This window comes from Hylobates moloch, unplaced genomic scaffold (genome assembly GCF_009828535.3).
Source record: "Hylobates moloch isolate HMO894 unplaced genomic scaffold, HMol_V3 SCAFFOLD_13, whole genome shotgun sequence".
In the NCBI taxonomy this organism is placed as follows: domain Eukaryota; kingdom Metazoa; phylum Chordata; class Mammalia; order Primates; family Hylobatidae; genus Hylobates; species Hylobates moloch.
Window position 1 is genome coordinate 93,803,249 of NW_026652288.1, and position 22,404 is coordinate 93,825,652.

Here is a 22,404-nt window from a genome sequence, read left to right on the forward strand (position 1 = left end):
GAGTCTTTCTTTTTTTTCTTTTTTCTTTTTTGAGATGGAGTCACCCTGTCGCCAGGCTAGAGTGCAGTGGCGCAATTTCGGCTCACTGCAACCTCCGCCTCCCGGGTTCAAGCAATTCTCTGCCTCTGCCTACCGAGTGGCTAGGACTACAGGCGTGCGCCACCAGGCCCGGCTAATTTTTGTATTTTAGTAGAGATGGGGGTTTCACCATGTTGGCCAGGATGGTCTAGATCTCCTCACCCCGTGATCCGCCCGCCTCGGCCTCCCAAAGTGCTGGGATTACAGGAGTGAGCCACCGCGCCCGGCCCATGATCTTTTTAAACTACAAATCTCATACTACTTGCCTAGCCTAGTTAGAATGTTTCTATCTTTTTAATTTCCTTTGTTATTGGCCTTTCAATGACCTAATCTAAATTATTTTCAAAGCTTGCATAATTCGTATTGTATCACGATTTACTTAGGCAGGACCGAGTCTTTAATTTCTTTGTTTCTTTTTTCTTTTTTTTTTTTGAGATGGAGTCTCAACCTGTCGCCAGGCTAGGCTAGAGTGCAGTGGCACAATCTCCGCCCACTGCAACTTCTGCCTCCCGGGCTCAAGCAATTCTCCTGCCTCAGCCTCCCAAGTAGCTGGGACTACAGGTGCGCCACCACGCCCCGCTAATTTTTGTATTTTTAGTAAAGACAGGGTTTCACTATGTTGGCCAGGATGGTCTCGATCTCTTGACCTCGTGATCCGCCCACCTCGGCCTCCCAAAGTACTGGGATTAAGGCGTGAGCCACCGCGCCCGGATTTTTTTTTTTTTTTTTGCCGAGTCTTTGATTTCAGTTTCTCAGGCCCCAACCAGCACTTCGCCTTGTACTTAGCATGCACTCAATAAATGGTTGCTTAAAGTATGAATGAACTAAAGAATCGCGGAACAGAGAGAAACACAGAGGGGAATCGGTCTGGGAGTTTCAAAGTTCGGGAGGGGACACGGGGGCGGGCTGTGGCTGTCATGTGACGGGGCGGGGCAAATCCCATGTGCTCGGCGGCGCAGATCGCCCGGCGCGGCTCCGCCTCCTGCGCCGGTCACGTGGGGGCGCCGGCTGCGCCTGCGGAGAAGCGGTGGCCGCCGAGCGGGATCTGTGCGGGGAGCCGGAAATGGTTGTGGACTACGTCTGTGCGGCTGCGTGGGGCTCGGCCGCGCGGACTGAAGGAGACTGAAGGTAAAGCCGCCATGTCCGGGCCCGACCCGGCCCCCCCACCCCCTCCCCCCGCATCCGCCGCCATCCGGGCCGGGACCGGCCACCCTGCGCCGCCGCCCTGGCGCCCTGGCCCCGCGGCCCGAGCGCGGGCCCCGGCCCGCCAGGGTCCCGATCCCCGGCCCACGTGTGCTTGGCCCGGCCCGGCCTGGCTGCTGGGTGGGGGTGGGGAGCGCAGGGCCGGACTATGCGGGCCCCGCGGGCTGGTAGGGCGCCGGGTTCGTCGCTCCGAAATGCCACCTCGGCCTGACCCGAGGAGGCCCGGCAGCCTACGGGCGCAGGCACCACGGCTCCCGGCCCGCCGCCCCCTCCCCCCTTCGCGGCCGGGCCGCCGGGAAGTGACACGTTGTTCTTTGGCACTGGCCCGCGCTGCGCAGGGAGGGCGCAGGGGAGGGAGGCGGTGGCGGCGGGCAGGGAGGAGCCCCCGGCCCCGCCCGCCCTCCGGGCCGACCCTCACTTGCCTGAAACCGGCTCCTCGACGGCCGACGGCCGCCGCCCGCCTGGCCTTTTAGGGCCTGACTCCTGCCCTTCCTGGCCTACACTCCTGGGCGGCGGCAGGCCTAGCTTCTGGCCCAGTGCGGGTTCCCCGGCGGCAGGCGTACCTTGTGTGCCCCTGGGCCAGGCCCGAACCCGGTGTCCCCGGGTGGGGGGTGGGGACACCACGGCCGAAGCAGCTAGCTCCTTTCGTGATCCGGGAGCCTGGTGCCAGCGAGACCTGGAATTTCCGGTCTGGTTGGTCTTGGGCCCCGCGGAGCCAGGTTGATACCCTCACCTCCCAACCCCAGGCCCTCGGATGCCCAGAACCTGTAGGCCGCACCGTGGACTTATTCTTAATCGAGGGGGTGAGTGAGGGGACTGTTTCAGTAGGTCAGGGGTTGGTTGGAAGTGATGTGGGTTTGACAGCATGTTGGTGGGGACAGGCTGTATCTTTTCTGCTTCACCCTCTTGGCATCTCTGGGACTCCGTATGGGACCTAGCCCTTGCATCAACCCTTTCACCGCCCCATTTGCCTTAAGCTTGGGTCCCTTCCTCTTCCTGAGCGCCACTCTTTCCCAACAGGTGCTGGGGGGACCCTGATGTGGCACCAAATGAAATGAACAAAGCTCCACAGTCCACAGGCCCCCCACCCGCCCCATCCCCCGGACTCCCACAGGTAATTAGGGAGGAATTAGCAGGGGTGGGGGTGGGGGAGACCAGGCAGTCGGGCAGGAACAGGTTCCAGCCTCTGGATTTTCCTACCCCCATCTGTGTCAGGGCAAAGTGCAGCCGCCTGCTGCCAAATTGAGACAGGGCCCCTGGGCTGTCCCCGGGGGCTGTCACGGGGAGGGGGTATGTGGATTGTTAAGGCTCTTGCCGCAGATCTGCTCCCCTTATTTCACCAGCTTGGGTTTCTGCCCCACCTGGGCTTCCCCTCTTGCTGAACTCTGGTCTCCCCTCTTCAGCCAGCGTTTCCCCCGGGGCAGACAGCGCCGGTGGTGTTCAGTACGCCACAAGCGACACAAATGAACACGCCTTCTCAGCCCCGCCAGGTGAGGGGCTGTGGGGAGGGGAGTAGGGAACCTGGGTGGGAGCAGTGGAAAGCTTTGGCCAGTTTAGGTCTAGGATGGAAACTGGAGGCCCCGTACCTGGCCTTAATCCTCTGTGTTCTTTCATTCGGCTCTGCGCCTTGCCCTGTTGATTACTTACGGTGGCTGGTCCCATGGATAGTATGTTGTCAATGAGGGTGGCATTACCGGGATCCTAGTGCCTCTGAGAATTGGGGGCAGTGCTTTGGGCCCTGCTGCCAACTCTTGCTTTCCTATCTGCTCCTTTTACCGGAGGCTGCCATTGCTCTATTGCTTTCTCTGCTTTCTCTTTGGACTGTGGTGAGGTAAACACTCCAGCTGGTCCTTGCCTTTCTCTGTTCCCCAACTTCTTCCTTACTAAGTGGGAGGATTCTTGTCCTGTCCTATTGCCTTCATTCCCTCCCCCCGCCATCACCTTGGGGGTAATTCTCTTCTTTCCTGTCCCCATGTGCTCTCAGGGAGGATTCAGGTCTCTGCAGGTAATACCCGTTTCCTAACCCTGGACAGTCTTCTGGTCTCATCCTTACCCTCGGCCCTAGTGAGGGGCTAGACATAGGGAATGGGGATCTTCAGGGTGGTGACTTGTTTGGTGTCCAGGTTCTCAGTTGGAGGTCGAGTGATGCATGTTAGCGGCTACATCTTGAAGAACGCGCATCTGGGGACTGGGATGCTGTTGCATGTTATGGTTAGCTCCTCATTACATGCTGGTGGAGCAGTGCATGCTGGGGGTATGTTGCCTGAAAGGGCCTTACTTAGGCATGGTGCATCTCGGTGTTAGGAAGCCTCTGCAGAGGGGTAATTTGGTAGAGGTGACGTGCGTATGCATGGCAGTGAGAGAGTAAATCTCTACAGGATGCAAAGTGTACATCTGAATATGGAGGGCGTGTGTGTGTACAAGAAGCCGCTTAGCCATTTGGTCAAGCGGTCTTGTAAGGATTGGTCTCGGTGTTCTGAAGCCCACAGTACTTCTTTCCAGGCTGTAGAGACATTGTGGAGTGGCTATTTTTTGTCCACTTCCTCCTCTTTACAATGCCAACTGCTTTCCTCCCTCCTGACAGCACTTCTACCCTAGCCGGGCCCAGCCCCCGAGCAGTGCAGCCTCCCGAGTGCAGAGTGCAGCCCCTGCCCGCCCTGGCCCAGCTGCCCATGTCTACCCTGCTGGATCCCAAGTAATGATGATCCCTTCCCAGATCTCCTACCCAGCCTCCCAGGGGGCCTACTACATCCCTGGACAGGTGAGGCTGGGGGCTTGGAGCCTAGAAGCCACAGACCCATATACCTCTCACTTCCCTCCCCCTGACCCTCCAGTTCCATTGCTTTTCCAGAGGTGGGACTTCCTTCTGGTCATTGTCCAGAGTTGGCCTGGCTTGTCTTGACCTACGTTCTTTTTGGAGTCTGATATGGAACTCATAGCTCCCTCAACTCCTTCTCTCCCCCTCCCCCACCAGGGGCGTTCCACATATGTTGTCCCGACACAGCAGTACCCCGTGCAGCCAGGAGCCCCAGGCTTCTATCCAGGTGCAAGCCCTACAGAATTTGGGACCTACGGTAAGCAGGGGAGGGAGTCAGAGGTGAGAACAAGCCAAAGGGAACGTCTAAATTCATCTGCTGATTTCTAAAGCAGAAGACCCTTCCCAGGCTTGGCTTCTGGTCTAAAAATGATAAGGTTAATAGGCGGTAGGGATTGGTGCTTAATATTTAACTGGTGTTGATTGTGGGGAGAAAATTTGATTTTATTGCCAGGAGAGTTAGAGTCTTCCCCACATCAGGGAATGTTAGGATCAGGCACCAGCCTGAGAGCCTATTAGTAGGCTTTCCCTGTGACACTTCTTCCATGGTTGGGAGCCCATGTAATGCAAATTTGGGAGGTTTTTGTAGCTATTTTTTATTTATATTCTATGGAAGGATTAGTCTGTTCTTTATGGCAGTGGCTTCCAAGTTTTTTGATCACCTATCAGGAAAAGTTTTGAGTATGAATCTCTCATACATGTATGTTTTTGTTTATATGTATGCGAAATTTGAACAAATACACTTGTGCTTGTCAAAAACAAACAAGTGGAATTTAGGGATGAAATTAAAGAATGTGCCCTGGCCGGGCGAGGGATCTTGCTTGTAATTCCAGCACTTTGGGAATCAGGAGGACTGCTTAAGGCCAGGAGTTTGAGACCAGCCTGGGAAACATAGTGAGACCCCGTCTCTATTTTAAAATTTAAGGGGGGCTGAGCACAGTGGCTCACGCCTGTAGTCCCAGCACTTTGGGAGGCCGAGACAGGCGGATCACTTGAGGTCAGGAGTTCGAGACCAGCCTGGCCAACATAGTGAAGCTCTGTCTCTACTATATTTTATTATTATTTTACTTTTCTTTTTGAGACAGTCTCGCTCTGTCACCCAGGCTGGAATGTAGTGGCATAGTCTTGGCTCTCTGCAGCCTCCGCCTCCCATGTTCAAGTGATTTTCCTGCCTCAGCCTCCCGAGTAGCTGGGATTACAGGCGTGTGCCACCACACCCAGCTAATTTTTGTATTTTTAGTAGAGACGGTGTTTCAACATGTTGACCAGGCTGGTCTCGAACTCCTGGCCTCAAGTGATACCTATCTCAGCCTCCCAAAGTGCTGAGATTATAGGCATGAGCCACCATGCCTGGCCCCATCTCAACTAAAAATACAGAAATTAGTCGGGCTTGGTGATGCACTCTTGTCATCCCAGCTATTCGGGAGGCTGAGGCAGGAGGATCGCTTGAACCCGGGACGTGGAGATTGCAGTGAACCAAGATTGTGCCACTGTATTCCAGCCTGGGCAATAGAGTGAGACTCCGTCTCAAAAATAAAAAAAAATTAAGGGGAAAAAAAGAACTCACCCCACTTTGGAGATAGTTTGCTTTAAGGAATTAATTTTTCTTCATCTTGAGCCTAGGTCATAATGTTACTTTGTTTCTTTGCCCCTTTGTAAAGGGCTGAAGACAGGAACTAGACTCAAGTTAAATGGAACAGGGTTAGCAAATCTCTTTCTCTCATTACCAGCCAAAGACCTGGTTCTGTTTCAGGTTCAGAGTATGTGTGTACATGTTGATAGCAGGTGGGGTACACACACGAGAGTAACTTGTATGGTGGAAGGACAGACATAAGTCCGGGCAGGGCAAGGGGCCGGCTGTGGGTGGTGAGAGGTTTTGGGGTGGGAGGTGTCAGGCAGGCATTAGTATATGGTTGGGCCCTGACGCTACCACCATTCTTCTCCGTCCCCCCTCCCCCAAGCTGGCGCCTACTATCCAGCCCAAGGGGTGCAGCAGTTTCCCACTGGCGTGGCCCCCGCCCCAGTTTTGATGAACCAGCCACCCCAGATTGCTCCCAAGAGGGAGCGTAAGACGGTGAGTAGCAGTGAGGGGCTCCGGGACATCTGGGAAGGGGAGAATCAAGGTCAGGTGCTGCCGGGACATTGTGCTGGAAAGAGCAGTGACTTGAGGAGGAAGGAGCTGAGAGTGGGCAGAGAATGGGGTCTGTGGAGTGCTCAGGTTCTTTGTAAGATACTATGATTTCAGCATAGAAGCAGGTCATGGGAAGACTGAAGTGGCTAGCGAGGAAGTTCCTGCGAGACCTGGGTGCTGGGGGGTCGGAAGAACTATGCTTGGTTTTGAGTTTCTGGTGGCTTGCCTTGGAAATGGTTTGTTTTCTGTGGCCCCAGCCCCCATTCCCCCCTGCCCCCCCAGTCCTGGAAGCTCTCAAGGCCTCCGCCTCTGCTCAGTCCTCAAGCCCTGGGCGTGGTGCCCAGAATAGGGTGCCAGAGCTGGGGAAGCCGCTGAGTCACCCTGGCTCCACCTACTGGATCTGGGCCCTGCCCCCAGAGATCAGGCACACTAGCCACAAGTGAGCCGATTGGGTGCTAGATGGGGGTCCTGGGCCCCGGGGTGTGCAGCCACTGACTTGGGGACTGCTGGTGGGGTAGGGATGAGGGAGGGAGGGGCATTGTGATGTACAGGGCTGCTCTGTGAGGTCAAGGGTCTCTTAAGGGTGGGAGCTGGGGCACGGACGACGAGAGCAGCCAGATGGGCTGAAAATGGAACTCAAGGGGTTTCTGGCACTTACCTACCTGCTTCCCAGTGGGGGGTGGGGAGTTGGCCCAGAGTCTTAAGATTGGGGCAGGGCGGAGAGGTGGGCTCTTCCTGCTTCCCACTCATCCTATGGCTTTCTTTCCCCAGATCCGAATTCGAGATCCAAACCAAGGCGGAAAGGATATCACGGAGGAAATCATGTCTGGGGCCCGCACTGCCTCCACACCCACCCCTCCCCAGGTACCGTCTGCTTTTCGAGTGGCACCCTGGCTGGGATGTCTGTTTTGCCCTGGACTCCCAAGTCCCTGGATCTTTTCTTTCAACTAAGGGATTTATTTCCCTGCTTTCCTGGATTTCTAGGCAGAGCTAAAGTAGAAATGGCTCTAGTAAAGAAGGGTTGTGGGACTCTTCAGTGCAAACTTGGTAACCCTTTGTGTCCTGCAGACGGGAGGCGGTCTGGAGCCTCAAGCTAATGGGGAGACGCCCCAGGTTGCTGTCATTGTCCGGCCAGGTAAGTAAGCGGGTGGGACGGAGCTTTTATGGGGAAAGGGAATGTTAACAGTTTAAATGCTGAGGTGGTGGAGTGACTTGAACTGGGTACCAGAGAAGGATGACTTAGATTTCAGGTTGTGGGATTTTGAGGGTGAATTGGGTTTTGGATGAAAGTGGAAGTATAGCTTAGGTGGGAGAAGATGATGAGGGGGTATTAAGTTGGGAATGCCTTGGCTAGAGGATGGGGAGGAACAACAGCAGTGAAGCACTTGCCTTTAGTCGCCCATTCTTCCTTCCTATGGTGCAGATGACCGGTCACAGGGAGCAATCATTGCGGACCGGCCAGGGCTGCCTGGCCCAGAGCATAGCCCTTCAGAATCCCAGCCTTCGTCACCTTCTCCGACCCCATCACCATCTCCAGTCTTGGAACCGGGGTCTGAGCCTAATCTCGCAGTCCTCTCTATTCCTGGGGACACTATGACAACTATACAAATGTCTGTAGAAGAATCAACTCCCATCTCCCGTGAAACTGGGGAGCCATATCGCCTCTCTCCAGAACCCACTCCTCTTGCTGAACCCATACTGGAAGTAGAAGTGACGCTTAGCAAACCGGTTCCAGAATCTGAGTTCTCTTCCAGTCCTCTCCAGGCTCCCACCACTTTGGCATCTCACACAGTGGAAATTCATGAGCCTAATGGCATGGTCCCATCTGAAGATACGGAACCAGAGGTGGAGTCAAGCCCAGAGCTTACTCCTCCCTCAGCTTGCCCCTCCGAATCCCCTGTGCCCATTGCACCAACTGCCCAACCTGAGGAACTGCTCAATGGAGCCCCCTCGCCACCAGCTGTGGACTTAAGCCCAGTCAGTGAGCCAGAGGAGCAGACCAAGGAGGTGCCAGCATCAGTGGCGCCCCCCACCATCCCCTCTGCTACTCCAGCTATGGCTCCTTCAGCTACTTCCCCAGCTCAGGAGGAGGAAATGGAAGAAGAAGAAGAAGAGGAAGAAGAAGCAGGAGAAGCTGAGAGTGAGAAAGGAGGAGAGGAACTACTCCCCCCAGAGAGTACCCCTGTTCCAGCCAACTTGTCTCAGAATTTGGAGGCAGCAGCAGCCACTCAAGGTAAGGTGTGGTTGGACGGTAGAGGTAGGGCGGGCTAGGGGATATGGTTCCTTGCTCTCCTTGATGACCTCCCATTTTTGCCATGTTTCTGGGTCCCTGCAATGGAATCTAGGAACTAGATTAAGGACTTTTAAGCCTAAAGAGGGTGATGCAAAGGGAAAATATTGTACTTTGCCTGCTTTTTATTTCCCAGGGATTAAGGGTACTCCTTAAATTATAGGCAAAGATCCATGCTTTTATTTATTTATTTTTAATTAGTGGCAGTATCTGTGCCAAAGAGGAGACGGAAAATTAAGGAGCTAAATAAGAAGGAGGCTGTTGGAGACCTTCTGGATGCCTTCAAGGAGGTAAGGGAGCAGAAAACGGGAGGGGAGAGGGCCAAGTTGAGGTATGGAACAGTGGTCATTCTGCAACCAAAACTGGATGTTCTGTTGTTCTAGGCGAACCCAGCAGTACCAGAGGTGGAAAATCAGCCTCCTGCAGGCAGCAATCCAGGCCCAGAGTCTGAGGGCAGCAGTGTGCCCCCACGTCCCGAGGAAGCAGATGAGACCTGGGACTCCAAGGAAGACAAAATTCACAATGCTGAGAACATCCAGCCCGGGGAACAGAAGTATGAATATAAGTCAGGTATGCTGAGGAAAGGGGTTGAGAATGGCTTGAGTTTTCTTATTAGGGCCAGAGGAGGCAGTATGATTGCTTCATTCTGTTTTCCTTGTAGATCAGTGGAAGCCTCTAAACCTAGAGGAGAAAAAACGTTACGACCGTGAGTTCCTGCTTGGTTTTCAGTTCATCTTTGCCAGTATGCAGAAGCCAGAGGGATTGCCCCATATCAGTGATGTGGTGCTGGACAAGGTTAGTGGCTTGAGTTGGGGAGGGGACAATAAGTTTGTGCTGGACGGATTGGGGAGGAGCCTGAGGTCCTGAAAGAGTAGTCAACCGCTCTAGCCTGCTTCTGAGACCTTTTCCTGTCCCCTTTGCAGGCCAATAAAACACCACTGCGGCCACTGGATCCCACTAGACTACAAGGCATAAATTGTGGCCCAGACTTCACTCCATCCTTTGCCAACCTTGGCCGGACAACCCTTAGCACCCGTGGGCCCCCAAGGGGTGGGCCAGGTGGGGAGCTGCCCCGAGGGCCGGTGAGTGGGGCTGGGCAAAGGGGCAGGTGGGCAAGGAGTGGGAGTGGATGATTCCCTTGTGTCTCAGTGCTGGCGGGGAGGGGTTTGCCCTGGAGGCGTGTAGTAGTGGTGTCACATATTGCGCTGACTAGTTTCATGTCCCCTCTTGTCTTCATCCCTTGCTTAGCAGGCTGGCCTGGGACCCCGGCGCTCTCAGCAGGGCGCCCGAAAAGAACCACGCAAGATCATTGCCACAGTGTTAATGACCGAAGATATAAAACTGAACAAAGCAGAGAAAGCCTGGAAACCCAGCAGCAAGCGGACGGCGGCTGATAAGGATCGAGGGGAAGAGGATGCTGATGGCAGCAAAACCCAGGTACTGACAAGTCCTGCTTTTGGTCTCTCTCCATTTCTTCTCCAGGTCTGCCATCTGTGCCCTCTTTGCTTCTTTTTGTCCTTATCACTAGCATCTGTCATGCATAAGTCCCCACCACCCCCTCCTGTCCCTCCCAACAGCCTGTTCTGAGACCCTCACTGGAACTCTTGTCTCTTCTCCCTCCAGGACCTGTTCCGCAGGGTGCGCTCCATCCTGAATAAACTGACACCCCAGATGTTCCAGCAGCTGATGAAGCAAGTGACGCAGCTGGCCATCGACACCGAGGAACGCCTCAAAGGGGTCATTGACCTCATTTTTGAGAAGGCCATTTCAGAGCCCAACTTCTCTGTGGCCTATGCCAACATGTGCCGCTGCCTCATGGCGGTTAGTTTCCACTGGGTTCTAAATCTTATGGACTAGTTGCCCATTTCTATTCCCAAGACTCCTTGAGCCCAGCTTCTTGGTTCCCCTCCAACTTGTGCCTCTTCCAGCTGGAAGGAGGCAGAGCTGGGGCCAGAGATCTTCCTGGGTCAGGTAGTTAAAGGCTCTTGGAGGGCCTTCCCTGCCCAGGACTAGTCTGAGTGTGACATTCACTCTGCCCTACAGCTGAAAGTGCCCACTACGGAAAAGCCAACAGTGACTGTGAACTTCCGAAAGCTGTTGTTGAATCGATGTCAGAAGGAGTTTGAGAAAGACAAAGATGATGATGAGGTTTTTGAGAAGAAGCAAAAAGAGATGGATGAAGCTGCTACGGTGAGCGAACACCCACTATCGATTCCACACCCCAATTACCTCCTTCCCTTACCCAGATGCTACTCAGCTGTAGAATTTGGAATGGAGATAGTGGTGTCTTGGGGATTTCTCTGGCTCAGGACTTTTTTTTTCCTTTTTGAGACAGTCTTGCTCTGTCACCCAGGCTGGAGTGCCGTGGTGTGATCTTGGCTAGCCTCCACCTCCCGAGTTCAAGCGATTCTCCTGCCTCAGCCTCCCAAGTAGCTGGGATTACAGGCATGTGCCACCATACCTGGCTAATTTTTTTGTATTTTTAGTAGAGACGGGGTTTTACCGTGTTGGCCAAGCTGGTCTCAAACTCCTGACCTCAAGTGATCTGCCTGCCTCAGCCTCCCAAATTGATGGGATTACAGGCGTGAGCCACTACGCCCAGCCAGCCTGCCTCAGGACTGAGTGCTTATTGCTAGGTTTGGATATCCAGGTAGAAAAGGGTTTTAGCCGAGTGGCTGGTTATCTTTTTGACACAATCCCTATCCCGTGAATGGCAGGCAGAGGAACGAGGACGCCTAAAGGAAGAGCTGGAAGAGGCTCGGGACATAGCCCGGCGGCGCTCTTTAGGGAATATCAAGTTTATTGGAGAGTTGTTCAAGCTGAAGATGTTAACAGAGGCAATAATGCATGACTGTGTGGTCAAACTGCTTAAGAACCATGATGAAGAGTCCCTTGAGTGCCTTTGTCGTCTGCTCACCACCATTGGCAAAGACCTGGACTTTGAAAAAGCCAAGGTAGAGGTCCTTGCATCTGGAGGGGGATGGGCTGAAACGTGGGGCTCTCTGAGCCCACGGTGATGGGGCGGAAGGCCTGAGGAGGGGTGGGGCCTGCAGTTACAGGTGAGACATGAGAAGTTCCTGGTCTGATGCCTTTCTCCTCCCTAGCCCCGAATGGATCAGTATTTCAACCAGATGGAAAAAATCATTAAAGAAAAGAAGACGTCATCCCGCATCCGCTTTATGCTGCAGGACGTGCTGGATCTGCGAGGGGTGTGTGTCCCCCTCCTCCCCACTGCCAGCCTGCTGCCTCCAGTTTCTGACACTGCCTTGTCTAGCCTTGCCTGACATCATCGTGACTGGCCCTCTGTCTCCACAGAGCAATTGGGTGCCACGCCGAGGGGATCAGGGTCCCAAGACCATTGACCAGATCCATAAGGAGGCTGAGATGGAAGAACATCGAGAGCACATCAAAGTGCAGCAGCTCATGGCCAAGGGCAGTGACAAGCGTCGCGGTGGTCCTCCAGGCCCGCCCATCAGTGAGTTCCAGGCTGGGATTGAGAAGGGAGCAGTGAAGGGACTGGGAGGTTATACTTTCCTCTGATGACTTCCTGTTAGTGCCACGTGTCTGGGCCACTGAGACCCCATGATGGAACTGAGGATCTGAGGAAGGGAGGCTGGGGGTGGCCCAGGGGGAAGGGGCTGCTAGGATTTATTCATTATTCCAGTATGCCCCTCTTTTTGTGTCAGGCCGTGGACTTCCACTTGTGGATGATGGTGGCTGGAACACAGTTCCCATCAGCAAAGGTAGCCGCCCCATTGACACCTCACGACTCACCAAGATCACCAAGGTAGGGGTGTGTGTGGGGGTGGGTGATTCAGCTCAGGTTTAGATCTTAGTCCCCTCACTTTTCTAAGGTTGAGAAGGTGACAGCCGAATGTTTCCTCTTAGACTAACTGGTTGGATTGCTAGAGACAGGCCTGCCAGCTGTAGAGGGAGGGTGGTACTTCCATTAGTCTGGACCAGTGTTTGGCAAACACACACACACACACACACATGTGCCAGATCCAGCCCATTCATACATCCCAGGACCCAGTAGTGGTTTTTACATTTTAAAGTTGTGAAAAATCAAAAAGTGAACGGTAATTTATGCTGTGGAAATTAAATGTAAATGTCAGTGTCCATGAAGTTTTATTGGAACATAGTCACAGCCATGCCTTTATCATCCACAGCTGGTTTCATGCTACTGTGGCAGAATTGAGTAGTTGCAATAGAGACTGGCCCTTTATTAAAAAAGATTTTCTGGCCCCTGGACTAGGCCATTCACTACCTGTTTGGCTGCATATGGTGGTGCTGGCCAAGGGACTCAGCCGAGTTAGACTTATGATTCTACTCCCCTTTTCTTCTTCAGCCTGGCTCCATCGATTCTAACAACCAGCTCTTTGCACCTGGAGGGCGACTGAGCTGGGGCAAGGGCAGCAGCGGAGGCTCAGGAGCCAAGCCCTCAGACGCAGGTATGGAGGCAGTGTCAGGAGCTGGGTGGTTATCCGTCAGAGCTCCCTTGAGGACAGAGCCTTTTCTGTTAGGGAGGCCCTCAGTACAAGGTGGTTAGGCAATGCAGGCAATAGAGGAGGTTTGTGTTGTGGTTCCAGGGATTGAACTGCTTTACTTTTGGGACTGGGACCAAGTGTCCTAAAGTGGCAAGTAGGGATAAAATGCAGGAAAGGAGAAAAATATTTTAATACGGATTTTCTGCATCCCTAGCATCAGAAGCTGCTCGCCCAGCTACTAGTACTTTGAATCGCTTCTCAGCCCTTCAACAAGCGGTACCCACAGAAAGCACAGATAATAGACGTGTGGTGCAGAGGTGAGGTTTCCTGGACATCTTTGTTATTCACACTGGGGGTACCATGATTGGGTTCTGGTTGTTGCCATAGGATGGAAATTCTTCATACCTGTCCTGGTTGGAGCCCTTGGGTTAGATTGGGGCATATTCGTTATGCCAAGAACAAGGCCCAACAGTTGCTCAGCATGTTGTGTAATTACATGAGTGCCTGGGCAGTGCAAGTGAGTGAAAATGTGTCTGTCTGTCTTTCAGGAGTAGCTTGAGCCGAGAACGAGGCGAGAAAGCTGGAGACCGAGGAGACCGCCTAGAGCGGAGTGAACGAGGAGGGGACCGTGGGGACCGGCTTGATCGTGCGCGGACACCTGCTACCAAGCGGAGCTTCAGCAAGGAAGTGGAGGAGCGGAGTAGAGAACGGCCCTCCCAGCCCGAGGGGCTGCGCAAGGCAGCTAGCCTCACGGAGGATCGGGACCGTGGGCGGGATGCCGGTGAGAGTCTGGGAGAGGAATGGAGGGAAAGGCGTTGGCTGCCTTGGGACTAGCTGGTCCCCAGCTTTTTGAAAGCTCCGAATCTTGTTGCTGGGAAGACTGAAAAGTCCCTCAAATCTGTGTTCTCTTCCCACAGTGAAGCGAGAAGCTGCCCTACCGCCAGTGAGCCCCCCAAAGGAGGCTCTCTCTGAGGAGGAGTTAGAGAAGAAATCCAAGGCTATCATTGAGGAATACCTCCATCTCAATGACATGAAAGTAGGCAGTGGGAGCGGCATGTGATTGAGGAGTGGGCAGGGAGGGATCATGCTGGCAGGCATAGGAGTGCGGGGTCTGTGTCAGACAGTGACTGGTCTCTTCCTGCTGTGCCCTGCACCCCTCAGGAGGCAGTCCAGTGTGTGCAGGAGCTGGCCTCACCCTCCTTGCTCTTCATCTTTGTACGGCATGGTGTCGAGTCTACGCTGGAGCGCAGTGCCATTGCTCGTGAGCATATGGGGCAGCTGTTGCACCAGCTGCTCTGTGCTGGACACCTGTCTACTGCTCAGTACTACCACGGGTATGACTGGCTTGTCTGGGCGTCCCACTTATACAGACCCACAATTTTCTACCTCCTTTTTGGGACCCTTGAAACCTTGCATAAGAGTATAGGTTCCCTGGCTGGGTGCGGTGGCTCACACCTGTAATCCCAGCACTTTGGGAGGCCAAGATGGGTTGGATTCCTAGAAGATCATGTGAGGTTGGGAGTTCTAGACCAGCCTGGCCAACATGGTGAAACCCTGTGTCTACTAATAATACAGAAATTAGCCAGGTGTGATGGCACAGTAATCCCAGGTACTTGGGGGGCTGAGGCAGGAGAATCGCTGGAACCCGGGAGGTGGAGGTTGCAGTGAGCCGAGATCGTGCCATTGCACTCCAGCCTGGGTGACAAAAGCAAAACTGTGTCTCAAAAAAAAAAAAAAAAAAAAGAACGAAAAAAAAGACAAAAAAAAAAAAGCAGTATAGGTTCCTTGACCATCCTGGTCAACGTAACTTTGGGGGGTTAAGGGGGGTGAAAACAATCTTAAGGACACAGAGGTGGCCTAGCTTGAGATAATTGTCCCCATGTCTAGAAAATGTTCCCGGGGGTTCCATAGTTGATCCCTTAGCCATGCCATGTTGCCACAGAAGGAGAGTGGGGACCTGGCCTAGAATGTCTTGTCTTTGAATTCCCTTTGCAGGCTGTATGAAATCTTGGAATTGGCTGAGGACATGGAAATTGACATCCCCCACGTGTGGCTCTACCTAGCGGAACTGGTAACACCCATTCTGCAGGAAGGTGGGGTGCCCATGGGGGAGCTGTTCAGGTAAGTTCCCCTGGGTGGAATTCAGGGGAGGTAAAGACCAGTGGAAAGGTGGTAGGGAAATGGCTGGGTTGGATACCCTGGTTTGGAGGGAGATGGAGTAGTGGCGAGAGAACTGTGGAGGCTGTCAGCATTAGGTTTTTCTCTTCTTGTAGGGAGATTACAAAGCCTCTGAGACCGCTGGGCAAAGCTGCTTCCCTGTTGCTGGAGATCCTGGGCCTCCTGTGCAAAAGCATGGTGAGTGAGGACCAGGAGTCCAGAGATGCCTCCCATGGTGTGGTTTTGGCTGTTTGCTATGGCCCTGAAGCTTCATGGTCCATTGGTGGAGTGGAGTGATGGTGATGGCAGGATTGTGTTGGTACTTGGGAGAGGAAATACTGAGGTGGGCCATCTCCCGCACACCAGTTCCTATCATGAGTTCTGGCCAAGACTGGAGGAGAATGGCAGTCTAAGACCCTAGGCCCGTGATTGATGCATTTATTTATTCATTCATTGAACTAGGGTTTTGTTGATGATCATTTGTCATATACTAAGCACTAGGGATACAGCAATGAATAAAGCACAAGAAACAAGTTGGTAGAGGAAAAAGAAGAAATGGGCCGGGCGCAGTGGCTCACACCTGTAATCCCAGCACTTTGGGAGGCCGACGTGGGTGGATCATGAAGTCAGGAGTTCAAGACCAGTGTGGCCAATATGGTGAAACCCCATCTCTACTAAAAACACAAAAATTAGCTGGGCATGGTGGCAGGCGCCTGTAATCCCAGCTACTCAGGAGGCTGAGGCAGGAGAATCACTTGACCCGGGAGGCAGAGGTAGCAGTGAGCCGAGATTGTGCCACTGCACTCCAGCCTGGGAAACAGAGCAAGACTCTGTCTCCAAAAAAGAAAAAAGCAATGACAGCTTGATAAAAACAACAGTAAAGCATGACATAATAAACAGTTGAAATAGAGTGGAGTATCTTAAGTACTGTGGGGTTGCAAAGGAATATTTGACAATATTCGTGACAGGAGGCTTTCAGGGTGCTGAAGCCGCTTTGTGAAAGTTAATTGGTAACTAGCGAATATAAAGGCAAAAAGATGGGGAAAGGTAAGTTGAGTGTGGTACTTTGTGGAGGTGAGAAGTTGGGGTGAGTGCGTGCAGTTTGAAGGGTTCAGCCATCTGGAACCTGGAGGAATCACACTTGGGATTTAAAGGAATTGTTATGTCAACATCATTTAATTCTTTTAAATAGACATGTACCGGGACTAGTTGTTGTTGTTTTTTAACAACAAATAAGCATATTGAACTATTTGTGTATTTTATCCACTCCAAGGTGCCATAGATTATGAGTGCCATAGATTATAAGACATTCTTGATGCGCTGTTAAGAAAGAAAAGACTGGACCGGGCGTGGTAATCCCAGCACTTTGGGAGGTCAAGGCGGATCACGTGAGGTCAGGAGTTGGAAACCAGCCTGGCCAATATGATGAAACCCTGTATCTACTAAAAATACAAAAAAATTAGCTGGACATGGTGGTGTGCACCTGTAGTCCCAGCTACTCGGGAGGCTGAGGCAGGAGAATTGCCTGAACCCAGGAGGGAGAGGTTGCAGTAAGCCAAGATTGTGCCACTGCACTCCAGCCTGGGCGACAGAGCAAGACTCCATCTCAAAATAAAAAAAAGATATATATTGGCTGTAAGACAACTTTTAGTTAAAATGTGAAAAAATGGGCATGTTTTAAAATCTGTGAACTGCAATAATCTTGCTAAGAGCCAGTGCCATTATTCTGTTATAAAGAAAAGAGTGATGTCTTCATAGTCTATTGCCTCTTACAGAAAATGTGCTCAGGCTGCTGGTTTTATGAGGATTTTTTATTCGTGTTAGGGATGGGGTATATTTGTGTCTAAGATTTTCTGGGTTTAGGAAACAAGCATACTTGTTAGAAGTTGTCCCTTCCTAGAGGCCCTTACATCATTTTTCCTACCCTAGTGTCATAGCACTGTGGTGGACAAGTTCTCTTTTATTTTATTTTATTTTATTTTATTTTATTATTTTATTTTTTTTGAGACAGTCTCGCTGTGTCGCCCAGGCTGGAGTGCAGTGGCACGATCTTGGCTCACTGCAACCCTCGCCTTGGGTTCAAGTGATTCTCCTGTCACAGCCTCCCGAGTAGCTGGGATTACAGGCACCCACCACCACGCCTGGCTAATTTTTGTATTTTCTGTAGAGACGGGGTTTCACCATGTTGGTCAGGCTGGTCTCCAACTCCTGACCTCAGGTGATCCGCCCACCTCGACCTCTCAGAGTGCTAGGATTACAGGCGTGAGCCACCGCGCCTGGGACAAGTTCTTATTTATTTGGGTGGTTATTTGACTGACATCTGTGCCCTGCACCAGACTGTAGGAATGGAAGGGCTGTGCCTATTAGTACTTCTATAGCATCCTTAGTGCCTAGCAGGTACCTAGTAGGCTTTCAGTAAATATTTGTTGGATTAATGTGGTAGAGCTGTTGGGTCCTTGGAGAGAGAGAGCTTTGGTAAGTTGGGTTGGTCTTGTGTTTTCCAGGGTCCTAAAAAGGTGGGGACGCTGTGGCGAGAAGCTGGGCTTAGCTGGAAGGAATTTCTACCTGAAGGCCAGGACGTTGGTGCATTCGTCGCTGAACAGGTTTGGGGATGGAGTTGGGTTAATTCTAGCGTTTGAGGCTGGCCAGTCTTCTTTCTTGTCTCACGTTGGCAACCTTAACTCTTAACTGCGGGCCTTTTTCATTGCAGAAGGTGGAGTATACCCTGGGAGAGGAGTCGGAAGCCCCTGGCCAGAGGGCACTCCCGTCTGAGGAGCTGAATAGGCAGCTGGAGAAGCTGCTGAAGGAGGGCAGCAGTAACCAGCGGGTGTTCGACTGGATAGAGGTAGGTTTCTCCTGGATATCGATAAAGGAAAGGTAGTTCTTAGGGTGGGGGTGGGGGCAGCAAGAATGAAGACTGAAGGGCCCAATTCAGAATCTGGGGATCATTTGTTTCTCCCATACAGGCCAACCTGAGTGAGCAGCAGATAGTATCCAACACGTTAGTTCGAGCCCTCATGACGGCTGTCTGCTATTCTGCAATTATTTGTAAGAGGAACCAGGGAGATGGAGGGGCAAGGGTGGGCCTGACAGACAAGTGGAGGGAGGTGGGTGTCAGCCTTGGCCTCCCAGTTCTGAACCGGGGTAAGGGTATATTGCTCCACTCATCCCTGTCTTCTTGTAGTTGAGACTCCCCTCCGAGTGGACGTTGCAGTGCTGAAAGCGCGAGCGAAGCTGCTGCAGAAATACCTGTGTGACGAGCAGAAGGAGCTACAGGCGCTCTACGCCCTCCAGGCCCTTGTAGTGACCTTAGAACAGCCTCCCAGTAAGAGCCAGGCCATGGGGACAGGGGTGGGGTGGAGGGACTGCCAGATAGCAGGGCATGAGACCCTTCATGGAAGGGTCTTAATCCAAGAAAGGTAGGTAGTCATTAGAGAGCAAAATGCCCTCCGGGTTTCATTCCTTCCTCTTAGGTTTGTGTTGTGTTGTTCCTACAAGTGGAAGGAGTTAGACACAGCCTTGAAGGGTAATTGACTGCCTGTTTTGTGCCTAGCCATGTGTTTGATGCCAACAGTGCAGAGGTGATAAATGATAGGATCTTCCCAGTACCGTGTGCCCCCACGGCGTGGCACAGGACTGAAATGCTTTGCTTACCTTGCCTCATGTAGTCCTCACAAATGTTGTTTAGGGTAGATGGCATTACCCCTATTTTCCACATGAGGAGACTGAGGTCTCGTTGAACATGTCTCAGGTTATGCGTTCAGAACATAAGTATGTGTCAGGGCACTGGCATGCTCACAGAGAGGAAGCCAAGCAATTTCCTGTGCTGGCCTGGAGTTAGTACTGGCGTGAGCAATGAGCCTGGGAAGACGGGTGCTCTCGGAGGGAGGACACCTGGTCTGAGGGGTAATGAGTGGTAACTCGCTCCACGACAAGCTGGGAAGGGGTGGGGGGAGAATGCTTGAAATGAAGGCACTATGTGTGTTCTTTCTACCTATGGTAGGAAGAACTTGACACAGGGAGAAGAACTATTGAAGAAAGGCCAGTGTGGGAGAGCACAGCAACCAGTCCTAAGTGAGGCAAGATGGGGCTGAAGAGAGGGATATGGGCCTGACCACACAGGGCCGGGTGTAAGCCATGGCCAGAGTCTGGGGCTTTAGCCTGAGCGCAAGAAAACGCCTTCGTGGGATTTTAAGCAAGGAATAAAGGAATTTGATTTTAGTTTTTAGATCATCCTGGCAGTAGAGGGAAGAGTGGTTTGGAATGGGGTGGGAGTGGATGTGGCAGTGTTAGCACCAGTGGCTCAGCCTTGCTGGTGATGGTGGAGAGGAGGAGGCAGATCCGGAGATACTTAGGAAATGGAGTTGGCAGCTTTTGGTTACACTGGTCTGGGGAGGGGCCATGAGAGATTAGAAGTCATGGATGACTCCCAGGATGGTTTTTAAATCACAGTGGGTTTAGAGGCCATAGTGTGATGTCATTTGCTGGGGTAGGCAACGGTGGATCAACTTGAGTTGTGGTCCTTGAGTAAGGGAATCAAGAGATGTCAGATCGATAGCTGGGGTATCTGGGTCCTTTTGGAAAAGAAGAGGTCAGGGCAGGAGGCAGCTTTGTGAAATGCCGGCACAGGGTAACTCATGTGCAAGTCATAAGAGGATACGGGCTTGCCTGAGGGAGAGTGATAAGGGCCTGAGATACAGCCCCAAGGACGTGGAGCGGACATATTGGTAGGGACCAAAGGAGGACAGGCCCCTCTGAACCAAGGGCAAAGAAATTTGAGGAGAGGGACGTGGTTGATAATGCTAGATGCTGCTGTGAGCGTTTGTAGGAGCAGGCCTGAAAATGCAGGATGTCTGGAATATAAAAACATAGAGGCCACCCTGGCTAAAACAGTATTTAGGTGGGGTAGGGGACAGATTCTGGATCAGAAAGGACTGAGAAATACTTAAGCGAAGGCCGGGCGCGGTGGCTCACGCTTGTAATCCCAGCACTTTGGGAGGCCGAGGCAGGCGGATCACGAGGTCAGGAGATCGAGACCACGGTGAAACCCCGTCTCTACTAAAAATACAAAAAATTAGCCGGGCGTGGTGGCGGGCGCCTGTAGTCCCAGCTACTCGGAGAGGCTGAGGCAGGAGAATGGCGTGAACCCGGGAGGCGGAGCTTGCAGTGAGCCGAGATTGCGCCACTGCACTCCAGCCTGGGTGACAGAGCGAGACTCCGTCTCAAAAAAAAAAAAAAAAAATACTTAAGCGAAACAGAAAGAAGGGAAAACATCAAGTGTAGACAAAATATTTTATTAGCTGTAAGATAGTGGTTGCAAACAGGGCTTTTTGTTTTTAGGTGGGAGAAACTTGGGCTTGAAAATACAGGGCAGAGTGCATAATTGATTGGATGGGGTCCCTGGGTGGGTATGCGTGGGATTTGGAGTGTAAGTACGGGTAAGTGAAGGTTCTGCCCTGCTGTGGCCCATTGCTGTGGGGTGGGGGTAGCAGGTGACTGTGCCCCTAGGCAGTTTGTGACTTTGAGGCTGGGCATGCCCTGCAGAACATCCTGGCTGGCAGCATCTCATAGATGGCTTAGAAGTGTAAGGTTTGGTTTGGAAAGACTGGTAGTGCTTTGTGGGCACTGGGGTGGGTTGTGTTTCAGGGGTTATAGGACATGTGTTTGGGAAGGCCACCCAGCAGCTAGGGGTTGAGGAGAAAGAGGGTCCGAACAGGTGATGCTTGAGTTGAGTCCTGAAGGAACAAGACACAAGGAAGTTTCCGGCAAAGGATATAGCATCCACAAAAGTGTCAAGGCCAGAGAAGGTGTGTATGTACAGGAAATGTGTGGGGAAGGAAGGGAAATTGAGATCAAGAGTTGTCAGGATCTGTTTGGGGGGCAGTGAATGTTCAGGTTACATGTAGGATATATATAGGACTTTATGTATGATATATATAGGACTTTTAGCGATTTCCTGAATTCAGGAGTACCAATTCTGAATATAGTTTTCTCCATTAAATACATCATGGGCAGAGAGGTTTCAGGCTGCCAAGGTGAGACCAAGCAAGTTTGTAAGGTTTTTCCGATGGCCAAGTGACTCATTGCTGTGCAGCAGTCTCAGATCATGAGATTAGCATCCTGTCAGAGGCCCAGGCACTCTGGAATGGCCACAAATGTCAGGTTGGTGCGTCAGGGCCTTGTTTGAACAGTGGAGCTTGGGAGGGTTCCCTGGGGGTGGGCTGGGGTGGCGGTGGCCAATCACCTCTAACTGCTGTCCTGCCTGCTTGCAGACCTGCTGCGGATGTTCTTTGATGCGCTATATGACGAGGACGTGGTGAAGGAGGATGCCTTCTACAGTTGGGAGAGTAGCAAGGACCCCGCTGAGCAGCAGGGCAAGGGTGTGGCCCTTAAATCTGTCACAGCCTTCTTCAAGTGGCTCCGTGAGGCAGAGGAGGAGTCTGACCACAACTGAGGGCTGGTGGGGCCGGGGACCTGGAGCCCCATGGACACACAGATGGCCCGGCTAGCCGCCTGGACTGCAGGGGGGCGGCAGCAGCGGCGGTGGCAGTGGGTGCCTGTAGTGTGATGTGTCTGAACTAATAAAGTGGCTGAAGAGGCAGGATGGCTTGGGGCTGCCTGGGGCCCCCCTCCAGGATGCCGCCAGGTGTCCCTCTCCTCCCCCTGGGGCACAGAGATATATTATATATAAAGTCTTGAAATTTGGTGTGTCTTGGGGTGGGGAGGGGCACCAACGCCTGCCCCTGGGGTCCTTTTTTTTATTTTCTGAAAATCACTCTCGGGACTGCCGTCCTCGCTGCTGGGGGCATATGCCCCAGCCCCTGTACCACCCCTGCTGCTGCCTGGGCAGGGGGAAGGGGGGGCACGGTGCCTGTAATTATTAAACATGAATTCAATTAAGCTCACTGCCTTTCTGCTTTATGGCCTGCTCCCTCTAGAGAAGGTGTTTATAGGTGGGGATCCTTCCCAGAGCTGGTACTCTGGCGCTGTTCTCTGTAACCTGGCACCACTCCTGCCTCTTTCCCTGTCCATGATTGCAGGGATCTGAGGAGGTTTCCTGGAAGGTTGGGCCCTCAGATGGGCTTGGTGGGTGCGCCCTCCTGGTCCGGAGAAAAGGGAGATTACTGATAGGACATTCTTGCTAGACTCTGCTCTCCTACCAGAATGATTCAAGCCCCTGTGTGGAGAAGGCTCTTATGTTTCGGGTTGTTTATAGCTGGAGAATCCCTTTATGGCTTCAAGG

The 22,404-nt window shown here is 52.6% G+C and overlaps 1 protein-coding gene and 1 non-coding gene across 13 annotated transcripts; both read left to right on the top strand.

The window, feature by feature from the left end:
- Positions 1–1,085: 1,085 nt before the first annotated feature.
- On the top strand, positions 1,086–22,066 carry EIF4G1 (eukaryotic translation initiation factor 4 gamma 1). 12 transcript variants are annotated; one of them, XM_032171766.2, is made up of 34 exons: positions 1,086–1,206; positions 2,028–2,084; positions 2,302–2,395; positions 2,685–2,771; positions 3,266–3,286; positions 3,866–4,042; positions 4,256–4,355; positions 6,058–6,170; positions 6,999–7,091; positions 7,296–7,362; positions 7,651–8,460; positions 8,719–8,807; positions 8,901–9,087; positions 9,179–9,312; positions 9,441–9,599; positions 9,766–9,954; positions 10,141–10,338; positions 10,561–10,707; positions 11,235–11,471; positions 11,622–11,726; positions 11,833–11,992; positions 12,204–12,304; positions 12,866–12,968; positions 13,219–13,321; positions 13,553–13,785; positions 13,922–14,040; positions 14,166–14,338; positions 15,000–15,125; positions 15,278–15,359; positions 17,666–17,764; positions 17,872–18,006; positions 18,128–18,209; positions 18,346–18,486; positions 21,434–22,066. In XM_032171766.2, exons 3-34 carry the CDS (start codon positions 2,336–2,338, stop codon positions 21,613–21,615), a joined length of 4,812 nt encoding a protein of 1,603 aa, XP_032027657.1. In that variant the 5' UTR covers positions 1,086–1,206; positions 2,028–2,084; positions 2,302–2,335; the 3' UTR covers positions 21,616–22,066. The 12 variants fall into 12 exon arrangements, with proteins under 12 accessions (XP_032027657.1, XP_032027660.1, XP_032027665.1 ...); XM_032171769.2 differs by having other exon boundaries at positions 9,769–9,954; XM_032171774.2 differs by lacking the exon at positions 3,266–3,286 and having other exon boundaries at positions 9,769–9,954.
- LOC116481349 (small nucleolar RNA SNORD66) lies at positions 12,049–12,124 on the top strand. Its single transcript, XR_004251515.1, has one exon. It is a non-coding gene; the product is annotated as a small nucleolar RNA SNORD66 (small nucleolar RNA).
- Positions 22,067–22,404: the final 338 nt, after the last annotated feature.